The sequence below is a fragment of the Pipistrellus kuhlii genome, unplaced genomic scaffold (genome assembly GCF_014108245.1).
Source record: "Pipistrellus kuhlii isolate mPipKuh1 unplaced genomic scaffold, mPipKuh1.p scaffold_m20_p_3, whole genome shotgun sequence".
NCBI classification, from domain to species: domain Eukaryota; kingdom Metazoa; phylum Chordata; class Mammalia; order Chiroptera; family Vespertilionidae; genus Pipistrellus; species Pipistrellus kuhlii.
In genome coordinates this window covers 80,084,409-80,111,427 of record NW_023425529.1, presented here as the reverse complement: position 1 = coordinate 80,111,427, position 27,019 = coordinate 80,084,409, and the positions used below count along the sequence as shown (strand labels likewise).

At 37.0% G+C, this 27,019-nt stretch overlaps 1 protein-coding gene across 2 annotated transcripts; it reads right to left on the bottom strand.

Annotated features, from left to right (window-relative positions):
* Positions 1 to 809: 809 nt before the first annotated feature.
* AKAP3 (A-kinase anchoring protein 3) lies at positions 810 to 26,187 on the bottom strand. 2 transcript variants are annotated; one of them, XM_036458183.2, is made up of 5 exons: positions 25,805 to 26,187; positions 19,664 to 19,771; positions 17,311 to 17,406; positions 8,542 to 10,833; positions 810 to 1,192 (listed from the first exon to the last, which is right to left on the bottom strand). In XM_036458183.2, exons 3-5 carry the CDS (start codon positions 17,404 to 17,406, stop codon positions 1,037 to 1,039), a joined length of 2,544 nt encoding a protein of 847 aa, XP_036314076.1. In that variant the 5' UTR covers positions 19,664 to 19,771; positions 25,805 to 26,187; the 3' UTR covers positions 810 to 1,036. The 2 variants fall into 2 exon arrangements, with proteins under 2 accessions (XP_036314076.1, XP_045444302.1); XM_045588346.1 differs by having other exon boundaries at positions 8,542 to 10,806.
* Positions 26,188 to 27,019: the final 832 nt, after the last annotated feature.

The following is a 27,019-nucleotide window of genomic DNA, read 5'->3' as shown; positions in this document are numbered from 1 at the left end:
ATTTTTCAATTTGCATGGTTATAGAAGACTGAAATGAGTTGATAAATTCTTCCTATATTTAGGGAACACTTTAAAGAAGGAGAGCTGCAAATTGTGACAGAATGGGAGATATATTTTCTTCTGCTATCCATCTGATTATTTTTTCATTCCTGAGAAAAAATAATTCCTTATTGCCGAATTGGTGTGGGAAGCCATCCATTGTCAATACTGTCATGACAGTGCATCAAGGAACACAGAAGGCTGGTGCAGGGCTAAAGCTATGCACCAATTGTTCCATGTTTTGACAGTGATGGCTTGAAGCAATTTCCTGACCTGATAGCCTCAAAGTAAATCTTTACTGATCTTTTTTTTTTTTTTTTTTTTTTTTTTTTTAATATATTGTGTGTGTTTTTTACAGAGAGGAAGGGAGAGGGATAGAGAGTTAGAACATCCATGAGAAACATCAAACAGCTGCCTCTTGTACACCCCCTACTCGGGATGTATCAGCAACCAAGGTACATGCCCTTGACTGGAATCGAACCTGGGACCCTTGAGCCAAACCGGTCAGGGCTTTACTGATTTTTACTGACCTTTGGATGGTCTGCCTGCTACCTGTTTACCGTGCTTTACTGAGGGCAAGATATGTATCTAAAACTGAAAAGTGGACCTGCCAGAGTTTCAGTGTTCTCTTCATCAGAAAGACACCCCTGCCCCCCAATGCCTTCTAAATTCGTATTTCTTGTATAGCATTTTCATTTGTCCGTGGCCCCTTCTTCAGCCACTGCAAAAGGTTGCAGCACATTGGATCCCAAAGAAACCATACATAGGAGCCCTTTAATTGTAATTTTGTTTTATTTTATGTCCTTGCTCGCATGGACAGGAAAATCTGCAAAATCCAGTGACTAGCATAAGATGACATGTCTTTAATGTGAGTGGGATGAAGATAATGTTAGGGCTCTGTGAGGATATAGAGAGGGGAGCTGTGGAAGTGAAAATGAAGAGAGGGGGCAAGGCTGGGCCCACTGCTGGAAAAGGGAAAGCAGTGGTTGGGCTCCCATCACAAGTTCACCATCAGCCAGTCCAGCAGCTGCAGCCGTGTAACGTTTCCCACTGCCTCATCCAGCTGTCGCTCCTTCTCATAGCGCAGCACTGACTGCAGAACCTCCCCTACGCTGCGTCCTTTGTCCACAGCAGCAGCTGAGAGCTGAAGTAGCTGTGGGAAGGAAAGAAAATGGTAGTCTAGGGCAGAACATCCCAGAATAGGCCAGAAAGGTTCTGCCAAAGCTAGAACAAAGAGGTCGGGTAGACTTGGAAAAAATTCAGCAGAAGGGATTCAAAGTAGATGTTGAGATTTTCTTAATTGTAAAGTTTGCTGGCTATTAATAAAAGAAAGTTGGTTATATCACCTTTAATTTAAAAACGAGATATTAACATCCACCTGTCCATGATATGGAAAATATGATTTCCCTCTAGAATAAAATCTTCCTGCTTCCAGTGGCTGTTTGGTCATCGGTATTCTTGCTTTCTAAGAATTCCAGTGTTTTTATGTTCACATAATATCATCAAGCAGTCCCCATCATTGTCCCAAGACTAACAAGGGCAGGAAAGAAACAAATTAAAGGACAATGTGGATGCTGTCCCATGCCCCACAGATGAAAAACCTCTCAACTGTTGGTTAGAAGAAATGCAGTTCAAAGATCTATTCAACCTTCATGAAAATGTTTCCCAGAGAGGTGAAGACTTGTCAGCAATACAGTGCTAGAAATTAGCAAGGGCAAAATTTATACCCAGGTTTCTTAAACAATGCTTAGTTTTCAAGTATAAAATCAGAAAAAAAAAATATCCAAAGCAACTATTCTAATATAAACATAGTAGATTGCCATTCACCTGAAATCATAGCAGCAAAAACAAAACAAAACAAAAAAACAAAACACTAAAGTAACCTAATTTTTATTTTGTATATTATGCACCTGACTCTGATGAAAAGTCAAAGAGCAAGTAAACAGGCCAATATCAGGAGCTCTTTCAGAAGGGAAAATTTCCATGTGAGAAACTACTTACAAATACTGTTGACACAAATGGAAACACAAAAAGTCTTGGCATAAAGAAGATATAAAGAAGAACCAAATGGAAATTTTAGAAGTAAAGCAAAAAATTCAACATGAAAACTTATTGGATGGGAATAAAGAGAGGAAAATCAATAAACTTGAAGATAGAACAAGGCAAATTAGCCACACTGAAAAAAACAGGATTGATTAAACTTTAAAAAAGATTAAGAAAATAAACAGACCTTCAGGGCCTGTAAGACAATACAAAATTTTTTACACCTATGTCATGAAAAACCTAGAAGAGAAGTACAAGTGTGGTATAGAAAAATATTGAATGGATGAAAACTTCCCCAATTTGTGCCACAGGATGTAACAAATTTAAGAAGCTAAGAAAACCTAAAATAAGATAAGCTTAAAGAAATTCACCTTAAGACTTGTCATAATCAGATTGCTTAAAACCAAAGAATAAAAAAATCAAATTAACCATAGACAAATTATATAGGGGAACAACAATTTGAGTGATAACATTTATCCTAAACCATAGACACCAGAGGATATGGCATAGTAAAGCACTAAATGAAAAGAACTGTCAAACCAGAATTCTACATCCAGTAAAAATATACTTCAGGAATAAAGGTCAAATAAGGAAAATTTTAGGGAGTGGGTGGGGAGAGGTTAATGGGAGAAAAGGGAGACATACTTTCAACAATAAATAATTTTTTTAAAAATTTCATATTAAAGAAAACAGAATTCACTGTCAGATAATATGTTCTATTTCTTAAGACAAAAGGATAGTAATATTAGAAGGAAATTGGGAATAGTGAGAATAAATGAGCAACAGAAATAATAAAAATGTCAGTTTTATAAAATACTTTTATGGTTGAAAATAAATATAACATTGTATGAAAGCTTTTAAGTCTACATAGAATAAGTACTTGAAATAACTAAATATAAGGAAAGTGTAAAGGGGCCTAAATGGTAAGATGTCTACATTCCAGTTGAAGTGAACTATTCTACCTAGACTTAAAAGTTATATATATTCTAATTCCTAGAAAGAAAGGAAAAAAAAAACACACTAAAAAAATACACAAAGAGATAATAGTAAAAAAACAAAATAAATTAAAATGGAATATTAAAAAATGTTTAAATAATTCAAAAGAAGGCAACAAGAAGAAAAATAGAAAGAAAAAAATATAACTAATATTAAAATAGTAGACCTAAATCCAAACATATTAATGATTAGACCAAATGTAAAAGTCTAAACACATCAATTGTCAGAATAAAAAATATATATGACCTGCCTGGCAGGTGTGGCTCAGTGGTTGAGCTTTGATCTATGAACCAGGATGTCACGGCTCAATTCCCATCTAGGCACATGACTGGGTTGTGGGCTCAATCCCCCGGGTGGGGTATGAAGGAGGCAGCTGATCAATGTTTCTTTCTTTTCACTGATGTTTCTGCCTCTCTCTCCCTCTTCTTTCCTCTCTGAAATCAACATATATATACATATATATGACCCAACTATATGCTACCTACAAAAAACTCATTTCAAATGTTTAAATGATATAGGTTACGTTAAAAGTAAAACTATGGGAAAAGATGTACCATGAAAACACCTATTAAAAAAAAAAAAAAAAAAAAAAAGCTTGAACCTGAACATTTAATATCAATTAATTTTTATAAAGGGAAAAAATAATTCAAAAGGCCAGATATCCATTTATATTTTCAACAAATGGTCTTGAGAAAACTGCATATCCACAGGCAAAATAATGAATCAGACCCCCACTTCACATCATATATAAAATGAACTCAAAATGGATCACATACCTATGTATGAGTTGAAATTATCAAATATTTTGAAGTTAAAGAAGAAAATCTTCATAACCTTGTGTTATGTCAATGTTTCTCAATCTGGCAATACTGACATTATGGGCCAGATTAACATTATGGGCCAGATTATTCTTTGTTGTGAAATTGTCCTCTGCATTGTGAAATGCTTAGCAGCATCCTTGGCCTCTACCCAGTACACTCTAGTAGCAATCCTGCTGCTAGTTGTGACAACAGCAAATAGCTCCAGACATTACCAAATGTCCCTTGGGGGCAAAACCACCTCCAGTGGAGAACCAACTACTGGGTTATGCAAAGATTAGATACAAGATCAAAACACAAGCAATAAAAGCAAAAGTGATAAATTAGATTTTATCATTAAAACTTTTGCTCTTCAAAAGACTCCATTAAAAATAAACCACAAACTGATAGAAAATATTTGCAAGTCATATATTTGATAAAGAACCTTTATCCAGAATATATAAAGAATTCTTATAACTTTATAACAAGAAGAAAACAACACAGTCAAAATATGGGCAAAAGATTTGCATAAATTGTTCAACAAAAAATATATATGAAGAGTTAATAAGCACATAAAAAATGCTCAAATTAAATCCACTATAGATACCACTGTCAGAGTTATAATAAATAGTGTTGATGAGGATGTGGAGAAACTAAATTGTTGGTAAGAATGTAAAATGGTACAATCATTTTGAAAAACAGTTTGGCAGTTTTTAAAGACATACTTACCATATAGTGCAGCAGTTCAACTCTTTGTTGCCCATGAGAAAAGAAAATGTTTATACACAAAAAACTTGTATATGAATGTCCATATTAACATTATTCATGATAGCAAAAAAGTGGAAACAAGCCAAAAGTGCCTTAACTGGTGAATGAATAATGTAGTTTATCCACATAATGAAACACTATTCAGCAATACAAAGGAATGAACCACTGATATATACAACAACATGGATAAACCTCAAAAACAGTATGCTAAGTGTGAATAGCCAGATGTAAAAGGCTATATATTTTATAGCTCCATTGTTTAAAAATTTGAAAAGGTAAATCTATGATAGAAATCCAGTTAATGGTTACCTGAGGCTGGTGGTACAAATTGAGAAAAATAGCCTAGAAAATTCTGAAATAGAAAAATAAGGAGTCTAGTCCTATCAGATATTTTAAAAATTATAGGATGAGCCCTAACCAGTTTGGCTCAGTGGATAGATCATTGGCCTGTGGACTCAAGGGTCCCAGGTTCAATTCTGGTCAAGGGCAAGTAGATACTTTGGTTGCAGACACATCCCCAGTAGGGGGTGTGTAGGTGGCAGCTGATCTATGTTTCTCATCGATGTTTCTAACTCTCTATCCCTATTTCTTCCTCTCTCTGAAAAAAAAATATATATATATATATTTAAAATAAATAAATAAAAATTATAGTATGACAGTAATTAAAACAGCATGATAATTTAAATAGTATTAAAATAGTAAATAGTTACACAATTCAATGAAACAGAAAAGAAAGTTCAGAAAAGAACCAAAGGTAGGAATCCATATGGAAAAAAATAAGAGATTGCATTCCTACCTCATATTTTATATAAAAATAAAAATGGATCAAATGTTAACTTTTTTAATAGCATTGGAAGAAAACATGGGAAAGTGTTGTTAATATCTTGGAGTAAAAAAATGCCTTTCTAAGTATGCATAAAATGTTGTATATATCAGGAAAAATAAAAGAAAAAAAGTGTCTTAGATTTGACTATGTAAACATTTTAAAAATTCTATGTGGCAAAAACACCAAAAGGCAAATGATTAAAAACTATTTAATATCACAAAGGCTAATTTCCTTATACATAAAACTCCCACTGATCAACATGAAAAGGACCAACAACCCAGTAGAAAAATGGGCCGAAGGTATAAACAACCAATTCATCCACGAAAAGGGAATTCACAGGGCTCTAACATTAAAAAGATATTCACCCTCATTCCTAATAAGCCAAATACAGAGGAAGGTAACACTTGGCAAAGATCAAAAGTTTGTCACTCACTGTTGTGGAAAATATGCACGTTTGTATTATTTTAGTAGATATGCAAATTTGGTGTAAGCTCTATGGAAGGCAGTTTGAAAACGTATTTCAAATATACAAATAGAAAAAATATATATTCAAATAAACATTTATGGTGATGTTTAAGCCTTTTCTAAGTATTTAACATATTTAGATACACTTGAATTCTGTGCGCATGGCATTGCATATAGTAGCAAAATATTGGCAGCTGAAATGTCCATACATGGGAGAGTGGTTAAATACAGCGCCTTCATACAATGAAGTAATATGCAGCCATTAAAAAGAATATGGCAGCTCTATATGTTGCAGAACAGAATATATAGGATGTCCCCCCAAAATGTATATACACATTGAATAGTTATTAATTTCAATGGGTTAAATATAAAAAGAAAGAAACATCAACTGAGCTAACAGCTGTAAAGAGTGTATACATTTTTAGGATATCCTATATATATATATCTTATTACCATTTGGACTTAAAATAAGATGCATACATACAAGTAGTTACTTGTGTATGCACATGTATTTCTAAAAGGATAAGCAAGAAATTGATCACAATGGTTTTCTCCAGAGAGAGCAACAGAATGGGAGATAAGAATGATTAAAAAAAATTATTCTTTCTTGTGCATTTGGATTTTGAACTATGCACACATTACGTATTAAAAAATGGATAAAATTTTATTTAAAGTGGGCTCATGGGCATCCCAGTGTTACTGGGTTCAAGTCAGCATGAGAACATTTGTATACATTAATTAAATCTCCCAAAAAATTTCAAATCATCTTTTGGGAAGTTTCTTTGATGTATACTTCATTCAATTGTTCTTAAAAATATACTAATATTCAACGAAAATTTCCTCATTAGTTGAAATTTGGATGTCCTTTCCATTCTTTTCCATTAATAAAATAGATGACTGTCTTTATCTTTATAAATGGGCAAAGATGTATGGGTACTGTGTGCTTGTGTGTGTGTACAAGGGAAGGACTACAAGTCTACTGTGTCCATTTTAGATAAGTATGATACAGACATTCTAATTCAAAGTAATCTAAAAACCAGAATGTATTTTATATACAATGGCTTGACTTAAGAGACGGCAATAAAACAAAAGCTTGTTTCACACATTGTACACATGAGAACTATGCTTCTTTTTATATTTTCCCATCAATATAGCCCCCCCCCTCTGTAAATGGCTATGTTTTACATACTTGTAAAATGGTAGCGACAGAGACACTTTACAGTTTGCTAAGAACTCTTAGGGATATTTGTAGGATTGGAAAACTCAAATGTACACAAAATCACCTGGTGATTTTGCTAAATTGCTAAAAAAAAAAAAAAAAAAAAAAGTCTCTGATTCAGTAGGGCAGAAGTGGAACCTGAATTTTAAACTTCTAACAAGCTCCCAGCTGATACCAATGTTGTTGGTACAAATAGGCTACATTTTGAGTAGCCTTCTACAGATCAGGTATTTTCTTGTTTAGGTTTAGTGTAGCCTAATCTGGATGCTATCAAATCCTGTCTTCCCAGTCATCAGATAAACCAAGTAACCCAGTTGCAAGGGTTTCTAATGCCACTTATGAAACAGACAAAGCCTATTCCTACACATCCTCTGGTTTCTATGAGTATGAATTATTTTAATAAATAATCCTAGCCTCTTGTGCCACCCCTTACTATTTAATTGTTAATCGCCATTGTCCACTTTTATCGATTGAGACACAATAATCAAAAGCCCTAAAATGGTGTGTGTGTCTGGTGAGGATAGTCTCTATTTCTTAATTCCTCTACCATAGTATGAGGTAGCAACTTGCAAAAGTGTTCATGCTTTCCAGACTCAAAATCTCACTTCAGTGAACAGTTCCAAGGCCTTATCTTTATCAGTAATAACAATAAGTTGATTTCCCATTTGCCTTATTCTTTTTTTTTAATAGATTTATTGATTTTAGAAAGAGGAAAGAGAAATATAGATTGACTGCCTCTACAGGCCCCCTACTGGGGATTGAACTTACAAGGTGGGCATGTGCCCTGACCAGGAATCGAAGTCACATCGGCTGGACCCATTTGCCTTATTCTTTAAGTCTTATTTTCAACTGATTCAGAACTTAGGGCGAGGAAAAGAGGGATGTTATTTATAGAATCACTTCAAATCCCCAATATCTCCTAGGCAACCAGCTAAAAGAATGAAAGTTTTGAAAAGCTTATCAATCTATATCCTTTATGCCACCTGCCCCCTCTTAACACATCCCTAGAGTACTTCCCAGCAGTCCCTTCTCATTCTTTGGGCAATGCTGTCCTATCCAAAATTCAGCCTGAAGCCCTGACCTTAATCTGAGTTTTTTGTTTTTTTACCAAGTCTCTTGGGGTTCCTCATCTATGCAATCCCACCAATATACGCAGAAAAAAAGAATCAGATTTGATTTATCATATACATCCTTCTTCCACCTTTAAAGTAACTCTTATTGGGAAAAATATAATTTTACTTTATCCATTAATTCTGCCAAGAGGCATGATCTTCTTACTGTCCCTGTTATTCTCATGGCTATCTTCCCATTTAGAAAGAAAACATAACTTAAACCCCCAACAAACCATTAATAAATATTTCCAAATTCCTTTGACTCTTCTTCCTTACCTTCTCTTGGATTCCTTCATCATCACCAGCAAAGTACAAAATAGGGACATTGAGCTCAGAGGCAGCTACCCATTGAAGTACAGCTTGGAGTTGCTTGTTCTGAACTGTATCAATTAGGTTCTGATTACTGACAACCACTTTGGTTGATGCACATCCTTCAGGGAGCTGTCCTGATACACCTCTCAATTCATTATGGATAGCTTGATAGGCATTCTGCAGGACAGCCTCTGCTGTCCCTGTGCCCTTGACTGGTAAGCACTCATAGAAACTATCTGGGAAGGCTGAAGTTGGTCTGCTGGCATCCCCAGATTTATCATCTCCCAGCTCGGCCAAGGGAGAGTCGCAGGACTTGGCAATAATGAGACACAACTTCATCACTGAGTCCATCAGATGTTCTATCATCTGCCCATTCATGTGGCTAGTGACCATCTTGGCCAGCCCAGCAAGAGTACCACCAGCCTCATCACCTTCACTCACTTTGATGGGACAAGGGGGTACAGGTCTTTCACATAGATCTTCCTTAATTGGTTCTGGCATGTTGGGTTCAGAGCTATCGTCATTCTTGAAAATGGTCTCACCAAGTAAATTCCTGATAAAATTGAAGAAAACACTCATTAGATCCTTCTTCTCTGTTTCTTCTTGGTTACCTTCCATATGTGAAGACTTAACGTTGGTCTCAGCACAAACTACAGGGGCCTTGTTGGTAGGAAAGTTGGTTCTACCAGCAGCTTCAAGGAAGCTCTGTGCATCCATGCTTCCTCCCTGGGCCAGGTGGTATTGAATCAGAAGTAATGCAGATACAAGCAGGTCCTTGGCCCAGGAGTCTGAATCACACAAATTATCAGGGTTCTCTAGGTGTTGCATAGGCAGGATGAAATTGCAAGGATCCAGAGGACATTCCAGCGGAAAGTCTGGAGGAGGGTCATACTGGCTGTTGGGAGTTGTTGCACACTGAAAATCTGGAGCTTTCCCTTCTTTATTCTGAGTTTTATGCCATAAACTCAGGCCTTCTTTGATAATGTGTTCACCCAAAGTTTCAACACAAGTCTTCTCTGGTTTGCATGGAGGAGAGACCGTTCTTTCCCTCAATTTTCCTTCAGATTTCATTGTTGCAAAATTTACCTTTTGGCTTCTAGGACCACCCATTCCTTTCATGGAGACAAGGGAATAACTCTCAGACTTGGTTTTCTTTATATTCTCAGGAGGTTTCTTGGCAAACATCACACTATATAGCTTCCACAGCATAGCATCCATAATATCTGAGGCCTTCTGACTTCCATGAAAGAAGAGACTTCTTTTCACAGCTGAGACAAAGTCTGTATCAGTCATGAGGGTCCCTGTGACGTTGTGGAGATTCTTCATGAGGGAGTCAATGAGATCTGAGACCACCTCTTTTGCATGCCCAAGTAGTACCTTCTTCAGCAGGATGGTGGCAATGGTTGTGTCCTTCACTTGGATTTTCAGAGTCTTCATTATGGAGACCATCATATCAGACACCACACTGTTAGCATAGGTCATGATCTTCTGACTAACAGAAGTTGTAAAATCATCAGGCCTTTCTTGCCCTCTGTACATCTTTCTCTCCCCAGGTAAGGACCTTGCACCTTCTTTGGAATCACCTGCATTATGAGATTCAAACACTTCTTTATAGAAGAAAGACTTCTTAGAACTAGGCTTGCCATCTGGACCCTTGCATTCATTGATCTTAAAAGTGGTCTTGTTGTATCTCATATTTGCGTGACTCGGCAATGATCCTAAGACTCTGTCACCAGAGCCAGGAACCTTATCTGAGGTAGTATTCTTGGAACATTCAGAGACAGTCTCATTCACCAGCTCTGATGCCACCTTACTCAGGCTTTTGGCAGGGGGGGGTTCATCCCCCATGTACACTGACTGATGGACACATTTGTTCTCAGAGCCATCGATCTTTTCATTGATCTCCTTGCGGGCCATGGCTATGACTAAATTTGTGAGGCGGTTAGCATAGAAGGAAACTTCATCCACTGTATTTGCATTATCATCTTGGACACCGGAACCTGGGAGAGGGTTTTCTTTGTGAGTCATCTCAAAATGAAATCTCCCTGGATTGTCCTTGTTGGTGGTATTATAGTAGTCCACAGTGAAACCCTTCTGTGCATCTCCTGAGTTGATCATTTCCCCATCAGGTTCTCCAGGCTTGAACCTAACACTTTGGAACCCTGCTGTAGTTTTTTCCAGGTCTTTGCGGAGCCAGCTGAGCACTCTGACAGGATCATTTGAGACTTCCTTAAAAACAGACAAGTATTCATCCGACTACAACAAAGTAAACATAGGGAATATTCAGGACAACTCAAAGATCAGTTACAAAAATGCTCAAGCCTGAACTCCTCTGTGATCACAATAAAAGTAACCAATATTTATTAAGTGCTTACTATTTATCAGGCACTGTTTCAACTATTTTGACTATTATCTCATTTAATATTACTCTCATAGTAAACTTAAATGTTAGCTCTCTTATTATGCACTAGAGGTCTGGTGCATGAAATTAGTGCAAGAGTAGACCTTCCTTCCCCTGGCTGCCAGCACCGGCTTCCCTCTGGCACCTTGGACTCAAGCTTCCCTCATAGCCCATTTCATCCAGATTTCATTTGGAAGGATGCCCAGTCTAAATAGCATATTACACTTTTATTATATAGAATAATTTACAGAGAAGAAAATTGGAGAACTGAGAGATTTAGCTACTTACCTGAGATTATATAGCTAATCATTGATGGAACAAGAATTCCCACCCGGGCAGTCTGACTCCAGAGCACACGCTCTCAGCCATTACACTATATTGCATCTAACAACATGTATCCTTAAGATATGACAGTTATCACATTCACAGCTGAATTAGCATTTCAACTAAATAAGATTTTTCTTGTATTAATATTAATTGCTATTTCCTATGGTTAATCTGTTTTTATTTTAGGTCTCTTATTACAAAATGTAGTTTTCAAAAAATTATAAAATTCAAGAATAATTGTGCATAATCACTTTGTCAGCCTCACAATATAATCTGGATATGTTAAATGGCTTCAAAAGCACTATTTAATATCACTTTAAGTTAAAAATCTGATTTATAATTGAGGAGTTAATATCTGTGGACAATTTATTAGTTTTAAGGGAATACAGATTCTTTGGTGGACACTAGCTATGATAAGCACATATACATATATGTTTATATTTTGTAATTTATAATCTTCACTTGAACACAAGCTAAAATAAGAATGTATGTAAAATTGCCCTATTCACTATCCAATGTAAAGAATCATTGTAATTATTGGAGTTATAGCTTCTGGAATAACAAGTAGTGCCCATCTTTAAAGATTAATTTGGTACTTCAATTATCAAGTGTCATATAGTTTCTAGCTACTATTTGTTAAATACTGTGTTTGCCAGGTAATGTGCAAATACATTATTTAATTTTATCCTCATACACATCCTGTAAAGTAGATATTACTCATCCAGTTTCACAGGTAAGAAAACTGAGGCATAAGAAAGTCAAATAAATTCACTAGTATCTCACAGCTACTACATGATGAGGGTTAGTATTCAAATCCAGATCCTACTCTAAAATTGGTGCTCTCTACCCACAGCTGTATTTTGATGACTTGGGAAGAAGAGGAAAGCAGTTGTACCAGTCCTCTGTAGGACTAGTTTGAGCTGCCTGTTGGCCACAGTGCTTGGCTCAGTCTTCCTAATTGATTATCCTGATATTAACAATGGGCACTGTAGGGAAATGCTTCAGTGGAAAACTGCATAATTTATAGCATATCATTCCACATTTTCTGATTCTAATTCTCTTAGAGCTATTTTATAATTCTGTAAAGTGTAGACAACTGATAGCAATGAGATATAATTGTTGTTTATACACACAATAATTTTGGCCATGGAAGGATACATTGTAGAAAAGGTGCTTCTATTTGCACATTCACTTCAATATTCCTAATCTACAAATATGTCTTTTTTTCTCTTAGATTGTCCTCGGAACCACACCAGTTCTTGGTTAATAAGTTAAAAAAATATTTAACATGAGTTTGCTTTTTATATATTTCTGAGAGTCATTATTTCACCTTTCTCTGAAAATGACATTTTAACAGTTTTGGAAATATTTGCCAAGATGTCTGACATGCTCACCTAACAGACATAAATGTTATCATGAGAGTAGTGTACCAGGTGCTTCTTGGCCGGCAGAGATAAATGACAAGTGGTAATGGAACTATGTGGATATTCTGTTTTTCTAGTTTTAACTTTCTTTTCAACTAATTTTGCTTTTGATTTTCACTTTTGTTAAATAGTAGCAGTAATGATAAAGAAATTGGTTTTATTGTCTCGCTACTTGGTGATTCTTTGATGAATTATGGTTTATAGAGCTCTATTCTCTGTTAGGTAATACACAACAGAAAATCTGTTTGCTAGCATTTATTGCCTGTCTTAAAATCTATTAATAATTTTTTGCCATTTGGAAGGAGAGGAGCCCTTTGATTTCTGGATGGATGAGTTTTGTGTTTCTGTTTTTACTTTTGACATATGGCTTCAAGTTTATTATTTTTAACTGAGATATAATTGACATATAAACTATAATAGTTTCAGGTGTACAACATAATGATTCAATGTTTATATATATTTAAAAATGATCACTAATAAATCTAGTTAATATCTATCACCCCACATAGTTCAAATTACTTTTTATTATGATGAGAAATTTTAAGATCTACTCTATTAGTGAGTTTCAAATATACAATGCAATATTATTAATTATCATCACCATGCTGTACATTCTATCCCACGACTTACTTATTTTATAATTGGAAATTTGTATCTTTTAACCACCTTCACCCATTTTGTCACCCTATCCCCAGCCCTGGCAACCATGAATTGGTTTTGTATCTGTGAGTTCTTTCTTTTTTCTTTAGATTCTACATATAAGATCCTATGGGATTTTTCTTTCCCTCTCTGAGTTAGTTCACTTAGCATAATGCCCTCAAAGTTCATCCATACTGTTGCAAATGGCAAAATTTTCTTCTTTTTTATTGCTAAAAAATATACCATTTTATCACATTTTCTTTATCCATGCATCCACTGATGGACACTTAAGCTGCTTCCATGTTTTGTCTACTGTAAATAATGCTGCAAAAACATAGGTATGCAGGTATCTCTTCTAGATAATGGTTTTGTTTCCTTTAGATATATATTCAGAAGTGAAATTGCTATTTACATGGTAATAGTTATTTAAAAAAATTTTCATGATTGTGATTAGAATTAAATGAGGTTAAATAAGATAATATGCACAAAATAACTTGTACACTTAATGTGCTGTCTATAAGCTAGCTAATACCACTTAAACATTTCAAATAAAAATTAAACTTCTAAAGAGTTAAGAGAAGATAGAAGCCAATAAGCTTGATCTTAAGGGCATTGCAGTGAGACATAGTTAACCAGCCATATAAGCACTAGGGAATGGAACCTGAATTCTTGCATGTATGGAAAAGTAGAACTCTGGGTGGAAAGAGAAATTCTGACAGACAGTATGGCTAGGGATGTGTTATATGAGAACCATTGATTGGCTGCCTCCTGTACACCTACTAGGAATTGACCCTGCTACCCAGGCATATGCTTTTGACTGGAATCAAACCTCAGACCCTTCAGTTTGTAGGCCCATGCTCTATCCACTGAGCAAAACCAGCCAGGGCATTTCCAACATTTTTATGTAACTTAAAACACTGGACTGGTATTAAGGCGAGGGGCCTGTGGTGGTTTGCAGGCTGGCCATACCCCCAGGAGGTGAGGGTTCCCTCTGGGGGGATGTGGCCAGCCTGAATAAAGGCCTGAGGGCTGTTTGAAGGCTGGCCAAGCCCTCCAGGGGGACCCTCACCCCATGGGGACATGGCCAGCCTGGTTGAGGGGCTAAGGACAGTTTTCAGGCTGGCCACACCCCTGGTGACCCAGTCCCCCAGTCACTCCTTAAGCAGAGGCCAGGGCAGGCTGGAAGCCTGGGTTGCCTCTGGCAACCCAGCCCTCAGCCACTCCTTCAGTGGCAGCCAGTTTGGGCAGAAAGCTTGGCTTCCACCGTTGCTGGGGGCAACCTAAGCTTCCTGTACACTCCAGCTCCATGGCCGCAGCCATCTTTGTTGAGTTAATTTGCATATTCACTCCTGTTGGCTGATGGGCGTAGCAGAGGGATAGTCAATTTGCATGTTTCTCTTTTATTAGCGTAGATGTATTATAAACCTAAAATGTGTGTACCCTATGTTCATTATTCCTTTTGACCCAGAAGAATTTTGCAAAAATTCTTGATTAAGTCACAGTGATCAAAGTTGTGGGTTTGATTGAAAGGCCAATCACATTTCTTTTTCTTCTTAACCCCTTAGACTTCTTGCAACCTTTAATTCTTTTTATTTTTATGCAATCATAAATGAACCTCTCAGGGGAAGTGGATATCAAATTATTTTGAGTCTTTCTTAAAGCTAGGGGAAATTTTCATGTCTTTACAAAGAATATGAAAGGGATTAAGGGGTTTAATTTTCTCTCCTCAGCCATCTTTTGCTTTAAGAGCTTAGTTTTATGTTTTTCAATCATCACCTGAGGGCATGTTTTTATTCATTTTAGGAAGGAAAGGGGAGAGAAAGAGACAGAGAGAAACAACATTCAGTTGCCTCCCATATGCGCCTCAACCAGGATCAAACCCATAGTCTAGGTTTATGCCCTGACTGGGAATCAAACCCACAACTTTTTAGTGTATAGAACAATGTTCCCATCAACTGAGCCACTAGGCCAGGGCAGGAGCTTAGTTTTAAGTCAATATCTATAAACTTTCCATTCTATTCTCCTTCAACTCTAGCTCAGTTAAGCATATGTTTTTTTCTTTATTGATTAAGGCACATGTGTCAAACACAAGGCCCGTGGGCCAAATCCGTCCCGCCAGGCCTTGCAATGTGGCCCGCACCGCGCTGTCATCACTGCACTCCGCTGCGTTTCCATCACAATGACAGTTTATGACTGTTCAGTAAACCATTTGGCCCGCGATTTAGGCTGGATTTTAGATTTTGGCCCCTTCTCTGATTGAGTTCGACACCCCTGGATTAAGGTATTGCATATGTGTCCTTTTTGCCCCATTGCCCCCTCACCTCCTACTCCCCACTCATGCCCTCACCCCCCTGATGTCTGTGTCCATTGGTTAGGCTTATGTGCATTCATACAAGTCCTTTGGTTGATCTCTCCCCCTCACCCCCACCTTCTTCTACCTTTCCTCTGAGGTTTGACGGTCTGATTGATGCTTTTCTGTCTGGATCTGTTTTTGTTCATCCGTTTATGTTGTTCATTATATTTCATAAATGAATGAAATCAAGTGATATTTATCTTTCTCTGACTGGCTTATTTCACTTAGTATAATGCTCTCCAGTTCCTCCTACTTTGACATTATCTGTTTTTTAAATAGCTATAGCAATTACTGTCCAGAAAGTCCATTTGGAAAATTATCATAGATTTCTTATCATTAGTATCTGCCAGTTATTTAGAGCTTTTAAATTATATTTATATTTTTACATTTATTTTTTATTTTCCCAAATTAATTATGTCTATGTAAACTGAAATTGTTTTGTTCTTCATTTGCATTTTCCAGAATGTTTCTCAATGAAAACATTTCTGTTCATTTGTTTAATATTGAAACTCATCTGTCTTTTGCTTTTCTAAATGAAAGGACAAAGATAAATAAAAGATCTGGTAGAAACAGATTTGGTTGGCACTTACTCTATAGTAACTGGATATTTATTATCTATACTAGAGGCCCAATGCACAAAATTTGTGCATAGGGGGGTTCCCCCCTCAGCCCAGCCTGCACTCTCTCCAATCTGAGACCCCGGGTTAGGCCCAACGGGCAGTCAGACATACCTCTCACAATCCTGGACCACTGGCTCCTAATTGCTCACCTACCTGCCTGCCTGGTCACCTCTAACTGCCCCCCTCTGCCAGCCTGGTTGCCACCCCCCTCCCCACCCTGCTGGTCTGGTCCCCATGCAGCCTATTGTAGGCAGCCATCTTGTGAGGGTGCGAGGGTTAATTTGCACATTATCTCTTTATTATTTAGGATGTCTTAATGTCTTTTATAGATACGTAAACTGTTTTGTCTCTTAGGCAGGCTGTGTGATCCCATGACAACCACACTTTCTCCAAAGCGATCTTAAGTAGCCTTGATTAAGAAAGAGGAATTTTTGTGAATTCTTTGATTTCTTCATCGTTAATCTCTCAGCCTAAGGGTAGCTGCTTATTTGCATTGAGTCTCTTCTTTACAGCTTTAGTAATTAACTTGATTAACTACCTCTAATAAACAGTATTTTAACATGAAACTACTGGTGTGGTTCCCTCTTCTGAATCAACTCTGACTTATAGTGCTTGATATTAAGTATTTAATAAATGTTGGTTGAATGATGAAGGCAGAATGACAATATTACTTAGGTGAAAGTTTATAGTTCTGACAATTTTGAGGCAGCCTACATTTCAGAAAATACTTTCTATGAACAAAGTTTTACAGCTGTAATATTTCTCCTACTAAATATCATATTAAAGGAACGTTTCCCAAAAATTATAGATGGGAATGTTTTGTTCTAAAGAAGTTCATTTTTTCTCAAGAAATCAGTTTTCAAAACTGAGAGGTGGGTGGTGGTTGTGGTGGAGACAATAGGGCTACTCTTAATGGCACTCCACATACCCTGAACCCAGTATATGTTTGTAAGGAGGTTGACCACTTACAATTTTCCAGTCCTGGGATTGGCTGTCCCCAGGTTGAAAGACATCAACTTTGCACACCCCATTTTGGCTTTGTAACCAGTCAACCCTCTCTGACATCTGAAAATTGAAAGAAAAAAAAAAGAGTATCAGAAAGTTAACTTATATGAAAGTAGGGAGAAATAAGGTAAATGGTTGAGGTGTGGAAAACAGGAACAATGCTTTCAATAGTAACCTGTGCCAAGAGCTACTTTAAATTCACCTACCGCTGGATAACTTCAGCTCTCAAATGCAGGAAGATTTCTCAAACACATGTATCTGTGCTAACGCCAGTGCCTGGTCTCTACTAGAGGTGCCTAATACAAATGTGTTCATCAAAGAACTTAAACAGTCATGTCCTGCTTTTTGTGTCCTTGCTTGACAGCTCTTCCACATCTTGGATTTTCAGTAAACACTCAAAATTCAACATGATAAAATAAAATTAATTTACTCCTCCCTACCTGTTCTTGCCCCATCAACACTAGATAAAAAGTGATACACAGTTCATTTAAAAATACATATATTTTTATTAATTTTAGAGAAGGGAGAGAGAGATGGAAACATCAATGATGACAGAGAATCATTGATTAGCTGTCTCCTGCACACCCTATACTAGGGATTGAGCCTGAAACCCAGGCATGTGCCCTAAGCAGGAATCGAACTGTAACCTCCTAGTTCATACATTGATGCTCAACCACTGAGACATACTGGTTGGGCTCACAGTTCATTTTTAATTAATTTCCAGACCACCAGCTTACTTTTATTAGCAGTAAGTCTAGTGGTTTTTCCTCCTCCAATTAGCTAAAGATCCTGGAGGAATTCTAACTCCCTGGTTCAGCCAAACTGCTAAATGCCAGAAGACAGATATATGCACCCAATGGGCCTTTGTCGATGGAGGAGGAGTAATACCCTGCAGATGCCGATCTTTCATAACCCTCTTCCTCTAGTTGTCTTCTTCCACCCCAAGTCTCCCCTTCTAGCTATTACTATTTCTGTTTGTCGCCATTTTTCTTGAAAGAATTGCTAATCCTTACTGTTTTTATCATCTTACCTCATAAATGAGCTTCATAGCCCCTATTCCAAATACTCCTTTGGCCTTATTCTCATCCATTTTCCACAACATTTTACTTGCTAGTCCTCGGGAACATGGCTAATTATAATGATCTTTGCCCACTGATAATCTACAAGCATTAGAAGCTTCTCTTTCCCCCCTTTTCCATGCCAAACTTCCACTGCCAGGCTTCTACAATGAAATTTCCCTTTTTTCATTAGAAACTTTGCTTAGACCTATATTTGTCAATAAGCAACATTGAAAAAGACAGCCAATTTTCCCACCAAAAATGTTTTCAAACATTTGTATGAAACATACATATATAGGATATTGATATTTTGATTCTAAAAAAATATACTGCTTTAAAATTCTATTATAATAAAGTTCAAAAGCTTATCCAATTTTTCTTTTTTTTCTTTCTTTTTAAATTTTTTTTATTTATTAAATTATTATCTGTGTACATATTTTAACATTGCCAATTTTTCATGGTGCAATTTCATTTGTTCTTTGCTCCCACATGATTTGTATCCCTTTTAACACCTCAATCACTGACTCGGGTCATTGAGCTAGGGAAACTTTCTTTTACGCTTCCTGACGCTGTAATAAGATGCTTTGGGTAAGCAATGAGTTCTCCACTCTTATTAGAATCACCCAGAAAATTGTTTAAAAAAATACTGAATCTGAGGTACCATCACCCCTCTTCCCCCAAGAATCTTATTTCAGTGGGTTTAGGGTGATGAAACTTAGGCATTGAATTTCTTAAGAGCTCCATGGGTGATTTTAACATGCATCTAGAATTAGGAGTTCCTGGGCTTGGGCTTATTTGGAGAGCTCCTCTCTGAGACAGACAGGCTAGCTCCAGAAAGATAATTATTTATTCTTTTCTTTAGAAATGTTCTCTAAGATTGTCTAACCTTCTTTGTTATCTTATTTTAATATTATTTATAATCCCAATAAGGAAGCTGTTAATGTCTATGAAATAAACCCTTTATTGTCTCTTAGCAGCTCATATTAGATATAAATATTCTTATGTTTGAATCATTACCATGAAGAAAGAAATGGATGATACTACTACTTGGCCAATGAATGAGAAGACTTGGAAATGGGCTGTCCTGGACTATTGAAATGTAAGTCTCTTAGCTTCCAGTTTATTATTTCAGTTTAGGGAGTTACTTCTCATAGGAAACAACAAAAACAACAAGGTTACAGATTTATTTAAGCTATATACCACAATTAAAAATAATATAATTTAAATACAAAAAGTGAGGAAAATATGTGACCACTTACTGTTACTGAGGATGGGTTCTGAGATATGAAGAAAGTTCTTGATTAATGTGTTGTTGTCTTCACTATACCTAAGTTTACCCACCCCTCCTGCCATTTAATATAAGGAATCTACAATAAAAAACACAAAAGTGATTAATTTTACACATGAACCATATTGCTTTTATTACAAAATAATAATTTTGACTTATTATTTTTCACATGTAGTACAGAAGCAATGAATACAAGATGACATTCAAATTTAAAATCCAGATTTTATTCTTGGAGCAGATGGTTTCCTTGTGACAAAAAGGGTTTCATCTCTTGGCCAATAATTTCTGAAATGACTGTTTTCTTTGTTCAATATAGGCTTATTAACAATGAGGAAACAAAAAGTTTTTAGCCAAATTTCAAATTTGCTCTAAAGGAAGTCAGAAGATAAATAGCTAGAATGGAGAATAAGTGCTCTGAATTCATAGATCTCAAAAACACTTTGTAAGTATTCCTTCGAGGGTTTGAGAGAAATACACACCCTCATATTATAAAAGGGAATTAATAATTAATGTCAAAACCAGCTTCCAGATCAATTATCTTCCATATAGTACCTCAACTAAGACATTTAAATAGAATACAGTAGGGCATTGTGCTCTCATCTTGGAATATCCACCAGCCTCCTAAAAATCCCTCTAAATTCCATCTTGCTTCATAATTTTACCCATCCATGAAATATTTTCTAAATATTTAATTTAATGTGATTGTTCCATTTTGTTTCAACCCTTTATATTCTCTGTAGCATTTTAATGGCTCATATATATTCTATTTCCTTTATTAGATAGATTCATGAAGGCAAATACATTTCTTTTTTTAAATACTATTTCTTTTTTATATTCTTATTGGTTTTGGAGAGAAAGGGAGAGAGAGAAAAACATCAATGATGAGAGAGAATCATTGATTGGCTACACGCCCCCCATTGGGGATTGAGCTTGCAATCCAGGCATATACCCTGACTGGGAATTGAACCATGACCTCGTGGTTCATAGTCTACGCTCAACCACTGAGCCACACTGGCTGGGCCAGATGTAATTTCTTATCCATCTTGGTATCCCTCATAGTAGCTAGTATCTTAAAGTCAGTGCTGAGAGAATGCTTATACTGCCTATTTCTAATTCCAGGTAGCTAAATTTTTCTTTAAATTGGAGAATCTGAGGACAAAACAAAAATAGTTTGCTTGAGTTTGCTATGGTGGTAAGCTATACATTCTTGCTTTTTAAAAAAATGTTTTATTAATTTTTTTTATAGAAAGGGAAAAAGATAGAGAGCTAGAAACATTGATGAGAGAGAAACATCTATCAGCTGCCTCATGTACACCCCCAATTGGGGATGTGCCCACAACCAAGGTATATGCCCTTGACCTGAATCAAACCCAGGACCCTTCAGTCTGCAGGCCGATGTTCTATCCACCGAGCCAAACCAGCTAGGGCCATTCAGGCTTTCTTGAAGCTTGACTCCTTATGTGGATAATTTTACCCTGGAGACTTATCTAAGATGTATAGAGTATACTTAACCAAAGACTAATTATTAACACACCGTCCTACTCCAATAATACTAATAAATTAACATCTCAGAAGTGCTCTTGTACACCTTTCACAAGTACACTTACTAAACCTATATATCGAGCAAACACTTCCACTTATTTATGTCCTAATGTTTTTATTTTATTTTTCTGTCTTCTACATGTTTATATGTATCCATGAAGCTTGTTTTAAACTTTAACCCCTTCCCCCCAATTCTCTTAGATAATAGTATACATAAAGAGATACTTAAACACTTTTCTATGATAATGATATTCAGACTTCTAAATCTGTATACATTTCTCATAAGGAAATAAAAAAGAGGGGAGGCCTAGCTGGTTTGACTCAGTGGATAGAGCGTCAGCCTGCGTACTGAAAGGTCCCAGGTTCTATTCAGGTCAAGGGCATGTACTTTGGTTGAGGGGACATCCCAGGGGGAGGTGTGCAGAAGGCAGGTGATTGATGTTTCTCTCTCATCGATGTTTCTAACTATCGTCTCCCTTCCTCTCAGTAAAAAGTCAATAAAATATTTTTTAAAAAGAGGGGGAGGGGTATCTGAAGAGTTTAATGAAGCCATAAATGGATTAATACATTTCTTAACAAAGTTGGTGCCCTTGAGTTAGGGTGGAAAATAAAAAAGGATGATTTGTTATATTAAATTTGAGGGGGGAAATAAGCTAACTATATACAGTGTAAAGATAAATTAACCTTAGAAGCCTTTTGTTCTAACCCCCTCATTGAGAAAATGGAGACCTAGAAAGGGAATATTAAACCAGTGGTATATTCCTCTAAATATTACAGCTATGCAGGTTAACATCCTGGAAGCTGTGACATTTTTCTATGACTAATAGAGGGATCCTCTAGCCAATCATAGAACTGACCTAAATGTTCTTTAAAATACCAGTGTGATTATTACTTCAAGAACTGAGGAGTGCAATTCACTGAATGCAGTCAAGGAGGGCATAAGCAACACAGGGGTATGGTTATAGTTGCTATGCCCCAGACCTTAACTTCATCTCAAGACATTTTCTCCTGTATTCATCATAAGCAAGGAGTGCCTGTTTACTCGAGGTTCCTAAATTCATAGAAAAGCTCAAATTACAGGTGGCATAACTGAAGCTTTTGCAGAATGGATTCATATCTGATCAAGTTTTGAAGTTTATTTAATCAGGTTTAATTACTAGTTTTAGAAAGAATGTATTCTATTATACCCATTATCTTTTTCTCTTCCATTCCCTGTGTTTGGCATATTGTTAGACACCTAAAAAATTTGGTTGTTGATGAAACCAGTTTCAATTGATTTTGTTTAAGTAAGGATTGGAAATTCTCTCTCTCTCTCTCTCTCTCTCTCTCTCTCTCTCTCTATCTATCTCTTTCTCTCTCTCTCTCTCTCTCTCTCTCTCTTTCTGTGTGTGTTTATCTTTCTCTCAATGGTACTATTCACTGTTAAGCTTGCCTGTGGATCTCCTCTACTTTCACTTCCCCTTAGTAATACTTCTTCCCGTAGTAGCCTATTAGTAGAGGCACATTCTCAACATGGTTAGCTTTCTATATATCCTATCTCTCCCCAGTTCCGTTGTATAGCCAATACTTCAGAAATAATAGTGAGAGGATGAAAGTGGATGAGAATTGGGATGCAGAGCTATACAAGTCTGGTTTTGCAGTTGTAACACGGGGAAAAAGAAGAACTTTTGGACAGCGACATCAAGAGGAGCAAAAGTCAGCAGGGAGTCAAGCTTCCAGTATCATTGTCAAATTAAGAGGCAGAGAGTAAGAACCAGTTTTGACCCCAAAAGGATGGGCAAAGAGGTCTGGCCAATCTGTAATAAAATGAAAACTTCAACAGCAAAGATAGTAGGTTTAGCTGCAATGCTGCCAAGTTAGAGGCTCACGTATTTCCAGAAGATTCAGGTAAAATTAAAGTTGACTGGGCAAAGTGACTCATCACATATTACTAAATTCTCCCTTTTAACTACAGAGGATCAGAAAATGGGCTGTTTCATCAGTCCAGTGGGATTGCCTACCTCTGTAGTACTGGAATAGTGACCACAGAAGACCCCAGAATATACTTTTAAAGTCAACGAAGATGCTGGGGTGTTCTTGCTCAGCTCAAGATCTTGTTTCCTCCCCCAGCCTTCCATGTAGCTCCTCCTTGTTAGGACTGGTGAGTGACATCAGAATCACAACTGGTGATATCACTATCTCCATGGCAACAGTGGTCATCAAAGGACAGGGGGAGAGGTGAAGATACACTCCAAAGCTCTGATGTTTAGTTTGGGTTAACTTTCTCAGTAATTTTCTTCTTTAAATATATAATTTAGGAAAGAAAAACTTTTATAAATATGTAATTTAGGTAAGAAATATGGGAGGGGAAAATTTTACCAATGGATTCCACTTAAAACAACAGAGTAAGTATCATGTATTAACAAATCCAGATAGATGCAGACAATAAGAATTAAAAGGATTGTGGGGGGGTAGTTACTAAATTTTGTATGCAAAGCACATGGAATCACTTCATTTTGTGGGATGCAGCTTGGACTCTTTTTCATTATAAACACCTTACCTTTTACAAAAGAAATACATTTTGAGATATTTTTCCTACAATGACCATCTCTGGGTAATAATTTGTCTTAGATAGTCAGAGATACAATAGCACTAATGCATCCTCTGCAATGCCCCCACCTCCACCTGAAGTGGGATAAGTCAGACCAAAAGGTATTTGATTAGCAATTTCTAGGCTTTATTAGTAGTACATTCTCTTTGGAATTATAATCTTAAGTACTCTTAATTAATGATTAAATTTAGGACTAGTGCATAGTTTTCATAAAGCAAAAAGAATCTCTGATCAAGGTTACAAGATAAGAATGAAAATCATTAACAGATCCAAAAGTGACTGACTGGTTTATTACAGGTTTTCTGTAGCAGGTTATTTATTGATGACCTTTTATATTAGGTCTCAGTTTCTTCATCTTTAAAATAAACAAGTGCATGTTGATCTCCTACAATACCTTCCATCTCTGACATTCTATAATTTTGATATTTCAGGGGTACTTGAATAAAACTACATGTAAATGCATATAGCACTTTGCAGGTGACAAAGCACTTACACATCCATTGTCATCTTATCCTCACAATAACCTTTTGAGGTAATAGTGCAGGTGTTATTTTCCTTGTTAGACAGGTATAGAAGCTTGCTTAGGGCACAACTAAAAACTGGTAGAACTAGAACTGGGATCTAATTGTTATAATTATAATTAACTAGTTATTGATACTAATAATAGGAATAGAGCAAAAGGGAGGCCAAACATTATAAACATGGTCATCTGGGCAGCTTCGCTAGGAAGCTACAGCTTCCCGCTTCCTCAGGAACCACCAGTCCATTCCCTGAAGATCACTGGGGAAAGGGATTGAACAAAGCGGGGGATGGTCCAATGTGGAGTGAAGTGCAGGTGACATTCATAGGGAAGGTGAATTCCTGTGAGTCTAGCCTGGAGAACAACAGGTTGGCTAGGATGTAGATCCCATTAGAAGCACATGAAATCTTGGAAAATACCCCCCCACCCCCCCACCCCGGTTTTTTCTCTCTTGCTTGCTCTTATTGGCTTGTATTCTTGTTCTCTTTTGCTCTCTGATCTCTCTCCCCTGTGCACTCAGCTATTATCTCTCCTGTGAGCTCACCCATTTTCTTTCCATAGCCATGTGGCTTTAAGCAGCCATGGCCATGGGCCATGTGGGCTCCATACTTGGGATGCTAGATTGGACTGTACTTTAATATGAAACAGAAATTCTGGGCAGTGGCCTCAATTCTGGCCTTACTGAAGACAGGATTGGACTTCTTCCATGGTGAGATGAATAGAGATGAGACCTTGAAGGGAACCTCCTTAATTTTACGTCATCAGTAAAATTTTCCACAAAATCCCATCTTCCCATGAGAACCTTAGGAAATTCTTTTCCTTAAGACACCCCCAAAACACCACTTCCACAAATAACACAATATTTTAAATTTTAAGTCAGTGCTCTTTCAACTATATTATGTCACCTTGAAACTATTTAGAACATTGGGCAGCCCTGGCTGGATGGCTCAGTTGGTTGGAGTGTGGTCACGGACACCAAAAGGTTGCAGTTTCCTGGTTAGGGCACATACCTAGGTTGCACAGGTTGGATCCTGGGGTGCGGTGTGTATGGGAGGCAAGCAATTGCTGTTTCTCTATCACGTCGATGTTTCTCTCCCTTCCTTTCTCTAAAAATCAATGACCAAAAAATATCCTCAGGAGAGGATTTAAAAAAAACATGGGGCAGTGTTTGACCTGGAGATGTAACTGGAATACTACACAGGTGTTAGGAGATTGCTGATAATAGGAGTCTATCAATTTATCAGAACCAGGAAAGTATGTTGATATTTACATTGACCCCAGAATCAAATATTGCCAAACTTTAAGTGCTGACTGAACATAGGATGAGGCCAAGAAATATAAGACAGTATAGCATTAGTAAATTTCTCTGATAAAATTTCTCTAAGAGTTTCCTCTTTTAATTCAGTTTGGTAGCTGCAGCTTAACAGTGGAGGTGGGATGGGAACAACCAATCTACTCACTACATGCCTTTTGCCCATCTCAGTATGCACACTTTTCTTCCTAATAACAAAACAAAACAAAAAAGCATGAATTACCAAGTGTAGAAAGATCCCCTAAACTTTTTTTTAATGTTTTAGTCCCTCCCCTTATAATAACTACCATGTTTGACAGTTTACTATTTGCTAAGCGCGCTCTCTCTCGCTCGCTCTCTCTCTCTCTCTCTCTCTCTCTCCTCTGACCATAAGCTAAACTTGTTTGTTTTATGATAGATAAAACCCAAAGAAAATGTCTCAGGACAGGCTGCTGGTTGCTGTCTTCTACTGAGAGACCTTGAAAATTGAGCAGAATAAACTACTTAAAATTGCAAGTGTTTTGTCTAATCTTCTGAAATCTTCTCAGACTTTAAAACTATGTAGATTCTTTTTCTTTTCTTTTTTAAATATATTTTACTGATTTTGTCGATGAGAGAAACATCGACCAGCTGCCTCCTGCACTATCGGGGATGTGCCCACAACCAACGTACATGCCCTTGACCGGAATCGAACCCGGGACCTTTCAGTTCGCAGACGGACGCTCTACCGCTGAGCCAAACCGGTTTTGGCATATGTAGATTCTTAAGGAAGTCCACAGTTAACAATAAATTACAAACCACTGCTACAGAGTTTCTTCTTAATCCACTAAACTTTAAATAACATTTCAGGAGGCTCATAGGCGTCTTGAAGTGCACTCATGAATCCCAATCAGGGTCAAGAATCTCTGGACTCATATGTCCGGTGGTTATAAGTGCTTTGATAAATGATAATAAAAGACAGTAGGAAGGATGACCACCTGGGATAAGATGTCAGCAGATTGAAGCTGGTTCAGACAGCTGAGGGAGCATGCCAGGAGAAAGGGAACAGCAAGAAGCAGAGGCTTCCAAGAGAGAACACAGAATGCGCTTTGGTGAATTCGGCGTGCACATCCTCATCTCTATTTCTCTTCCTCACTTCCTCTCCGCATCCCTGCCCCACTCCTTATACAACTTCTCTCCTGGACCTTGCTTGTCTCCTGGCAGATAAGGAATTCAGAGGCCACGCCTCCACCTTCTTCCAGTCTCACCAATTCTTTGTTTCCTAAAAATGTCAGAGGAAAGACAAAAAAAAAAAAAAAAAAAGCTGAGCTCGGGTTCTGTCATTTAGTAGGCCCATGAGTCAGTCAGTTACTGGTTGACGCTGAATTTCTGGTTTCTCGACGAG

Bases quoted from the DNA above. Each gene is read 5' to 3' on its own strand.
- AKAP3 (XM_036458183.2), bottom strand. From the start codon at position 17,406: ATGTCAGAGAGGGTTGACTGGTTACAAAGCCAAAATGGGGTGTGCAAA. The intron at 10,834-17,310 runs GTAAGTGGTCAA...ACTTTGTTGTAG, and splicing joins AATCCCAGGACTGGAAAATT to TCGGATGAATACTTGTCTGT. The intron at 1,193-8,541 runs GTAAGGAAGAAG...TCCTTCCCACAG, and splicing joins ATGAAGGAATCCAAGAGAAG to CTACTTCAGCTCTCAGCTGC.